Raw genomic sequence first — 3,910 nt, 5'->3', positions numbered from 1 at the left:
AAGATCTACGGCGCTGATCTCGGCGCCAGTCACTCTGGCGCCGAGCCCCGGCAGGCCATTGCTCCGTGCCCAGGAGCTCGGCGCCAGTGACGATGGCGCCGAGCTCGGCGCCAGTACCAATGGCGCCGAGTTAAGGGTCCATTTCCTGAATTCCCTCCGTCAGAGGTCTATTTGTGAGAAACTTAAAAAAAAAAAAGGTCAAATTGTAAAAAATTCGGTAAGACCATACCATTTCTGCTCGGACGCCTCCGCTACAAAATCCCTGTGATCTCCCCCTCCAGTCCTCCACCGATCCTCACAGCAGCCGCCACGAAACCCTAGAAGCTTCCCCTGATCCCCCTAGTAGATCGAACGCCATGGCTCGCAATGGTAGCGTGAGAGTCTCCCGTTCCGGCGACGGCGAACCGGAAGATAGTCGGGACCGGATCAGCGAGCTCCCGGACAGTATACTCCATCTGATCCTGGTGCTGGTGCCTCTCGTCGATGCTGTCCGCACCTGCGTGCTCTCCGGCCGCTGGCGCGGCTTCTGGAAGCGCCTCCCGCTGCTCTTCTTCGACGACGTCCAGGCGCCCCGTGTGTCGCGCTTCCCGGACCTCGTCGACGGCGTCCTGCGCGGGTACGCCGACGACGTCGACATGGAGGACCTGTTCGTCTCGGTCTACCGCCGCGACAGCGTCGACGACCCCGTCGGCTTCGTCGCCACCTTGGCCGACCTCGCCGCTCAGCGCATCTCCGGCAGGTTCGTCCTCTACCTGTCCCCTGCCGCATTCAACCTGCACCCGGAGGAATTCCTCAAAAACCTGTACCCGGACCTGGAGGATCACGCCGAGGAGGAGGAGGCGGTGACGCTCCAGTTGCCGTGCTTCCCGAGGGTTACGGAGCTGTCCATCACCTTCATGGGCGTCGACCTCGGCATGCCGACCACAGAAACGTTCGCCAAGCTTACTAAGCTGTTCATCTCCGGCGTCCGGTTCACCGACGGCGGCAAGGAACTCAGCCAAGTCGTGTCGCTGTGCTGCCCGTGCATCCAGAGGCTGGAGCTGCACAGGATCGGCGGCCTGAGAAGGCTCGCCGTCTTCGCGCAGTCACTGGTGAGCATGGTCCTTTCCAGAATCCTGGTGCTGGAGCAACTCCTGGTGGCGGCCGGAAACCTCCGCCACATGCTGGTGGACAAGTGTTTTGTGCTAAGCAACACCCGAGCCTTCATGTTCCTCTGTGTGCCGGCGTTGGAACAGCTCCTTTGGGAGGACCGCTGCCCCGAGGAGATTCGCCACTGGATGCTACCAAGCTGCCTCCGGAGCCTCGTCGTTGCCGAGCTCGAGCTCAATTATCTGATTGGCGCGGGAGGCCGGTCTAATTTCGCAAGGATCCTGCAGCTTTTCACATAATTCACAGATCACAGGTACGTATATACTTATATATGGCACATCTAATCTAGTTAAACGCACATAAGTTTGCACTTTGCAGTAGCGCTAGTAATTTATGTATGTACTATATGAAATGTGAATCTATTATGAAAAGAAATTTTACTTTAGTCTATACATACATCGTCTCTGCTTGATCATTTTATCTTGATGGTGACAATGATGATCTGTAAGAAAACACTAACTCGATTGATTTTACTTGAGATGCATGTATATATATGGTAGAGCTAAACAATGTGTCTAATAAGATAGTTCATTGTTTGGTACCTCTTTGCAGGATCGTACAGATCAAGAGAGTCTTATAGAGAATGTAAACCTTCCTTGCTATTCAGAGTTGGAGTTCATGGTGAACCACACTAGGCACAGGTTTGGCCCAACAATTCTAAACCTTCTCAGGAAATGTAGTTGTGTGCAAAAGGTGACGCTTCAGATGTTCCGTAGGGAGGTACGTATGACTCTTATGGTTATCTATCTTGCTCCTCTTTTGTTGACATGACTGTGCCCTATCAAAGTCAATTCAGATGTTAATTAGACTATTTTTCAAATTTTATTGTTTCAGGTTGGGTACATCCCATGCCCGTCTAACTGCAACTGTCGTCAACTATCAGTCTGGACAGACAAGGCCATCAACTTAGACTCTCTAGAATGGGTGTCAATGTATGAGTTTCGCGCCACACAAGATGAGAGGAGTTTTATATACTACATTATGAGAAATGAGAAGCGCCTCCGCAAGGTTTCCATACTATTCTCTTTGGGTGCCAATCCAACAAGAAGGTTTCTCCGCAAACTCTGCAAATTATCTGCATCATCAGGATGCACTGTTGAGTGCTACTCCCATTGAAAGTCAGGCCTACATATGCATGAAGACGAGCTCGATCAGCCTATAAAATAAAGGAACTGAACTGGTGCCTTGTCAGTGCTATCAAGAACTACATAATCTTTGTTGTTTCCTTGTTATTGGTGCTTGTTGAAGTATTTGTTCTTTTGAGAGATATTCTCAATCTGTTTTGATTGTAAGATCAAACTTATTTTTATCGCTAAGTTAATGCAAAATGGTCTAGTGTGTGTGCTATATTTGAGGTCATCATATATCATTTCAATTTGTTCGAATGCTGTCAAGCTTGACTCTTGAGCATCTACAATGTTCCATGACAGTTGGTGCTTAATTAGAGTAATTTGTGTGCACTTCATTTGAGGATTGGTGGATCAAGATAGACAAGCTGGCAACTACACAGTCTTTAGAAAGGGAATCAATTCCCTGATTATTTTGGGAACATGGATGATTTGGAAGCAGCCAAACGATTGTGTATTCAAAGGGTCATCACCAAACGTGCAGAGAATCCTAACACACATAGAGGAAGCACATCTGCGGTGTTTAGCTGGAGCAAAGGAGCTTGCACGGCTCCCTGTAGCAAATGGTTAAGCCCATCACCGTTGTTAGTAGTTGGTCGTGTTTTATTTTGACAGGTGCGAATGTAACTGAAAGTTAAGGGGTGTGTGGGTGGTGTGCTTGTTGTATTTTACAACTCTTCTTCTTAACGAAATGATACGTAGCTCTCCTACGTATTTGATAAAAAAAAAGTAATTTGTGTGTCACGTTAATTAAACTAAGGTGCAAAAATATATATTGATATGAACAACCAATGGTTAGTTATAAACATCTGATGCAAAATGGTTCAGTAGATGACTACGACGACGATGTAGCTAGCAAGAAGCTAGTATTGCATCCGCTTACAATTGAACCTGGTATCGATACTTACAGTTTGATGGTTACACATGTTTATAGATGATTGCTAACTTGTATCTGGCTACTACAGAATTATATCTTGTCAACAGGTGTACAAGTTCATGGTGGCTGTTTTAAAATGGCATACCCTAGATTCTTATGTGGTGGCACCAAACTAAAGCTTCCAGCCATCAAACTGATCTGTGCACCGATCCAAGCTTGAGAGGGTTGTCAGGCAGAATTCCTGCCAGAACAGACTCACATCGGCTCCATGTTGAGCGGGAGCAACTGATTTTAGACGTGCGAGGTCTGACATGTGTTACTTGTGAGAAAGTTTCATGGTGAAGCTCACTCCAGCACGTTGGCTGGATCGATCTTCACATCCATGTAGCGTTATTCATGCTCTATACAAGTTTATGCTATTATTATAGTAAGAGTGATAGTTTTGCAGCTGCAACAATTAGTAAAGGTCATTGTTAGTTCATATATATTTTGCTAGCTAGTATATGTGTATAGCTGTGAAACTACTGTATACAGGTTTTCTAGGGTGAGTTTGATGCTTAAACTAACCTATTTGTTAGACCACATGTAAAAATGTGTGCTCTATCATGTGATATTTAGCATTGAGTTAAATGCACCAGTGGCCCTCGAACTTGTAGGCACGTGTTACATAGGTCCGTGAACTTGAAAAATGCATTTAGAAAAAAGTCTATTTAATCTCCCACCTTTCATACTTGGCCTACTTCACCCCCCAACTATG

General features: G+C 46.8%; 1 protein-coding gene across 2 annotated transcripts; it reads left to right on the top strand.

Annotated features, from left to right (window-relative positions):
* The first annotated feature begins 282 nt into the window (after positions 1–282).
* On the top strand, positions 283–2,495 carry LOC136546912 (F-box/FBD/LRR-repeat protein At2g04230-like). Of its 2 annotated transcripts, XM_066538867.1 has the most exons (4): positions 283–1,091; positions 1,236–1,402; positions 1,702–1,869; positions 1,984–2,495. In XM_066538867.1, the coding sequence occupies exons 1-2, from the start codon at positions 357–359 to the stop codon at positions 1,386–1,388; spliced, it is 888 nt and encodes a 295-aa protein (XP_066394964.1). In that variant the 5' UTR covers positions 283–356; the 3' UTR covers positions 1,389–1,402; positions 1,702–1,869; positions 1,984–2,495. The 2 variants fall into 2 exon arrangements, with proteins under 2 accessions (XP_066394964.1, XP_066394963.1); XM_066538866.1 differs by having other exon boundaries at positions 284–1,402.
* Positions 2,496–3,910: the final 1,415 nt, after the last annotated feature.

The sequence above is a fragment of the Miscanthus floridulus genome, chromosome 3 (assembly GCF_019320115.1).
Source record: "Miscanthus floridulus cultivar M001 chromosome 3, ASM1932011v1, whole genome shotgun sequence".
In the NCBI taxonomy this organism is placed as follows: Eukaryota; Viridiplantae; Streptophyta; class Magnoliopsida; order Poales; family Poaceae; genus Miscanthus; species Miscanthus floridulus.
The sequence above is the reverse complement of the archived record's forward strand: the minus strand, read 5'-3'. Positions and strand labels throughout refer to the sequence as shown.

What these genes read in the sequence shown, in the direction of transcription:
- LOC136546912 (XM_066538866.1), top strand. Translation starts at nt 357, where the DNA reads ATGGCTCGCAATGGTAGCGTGAGAGTCTCCCGTTCCGGCGACGGCGAA.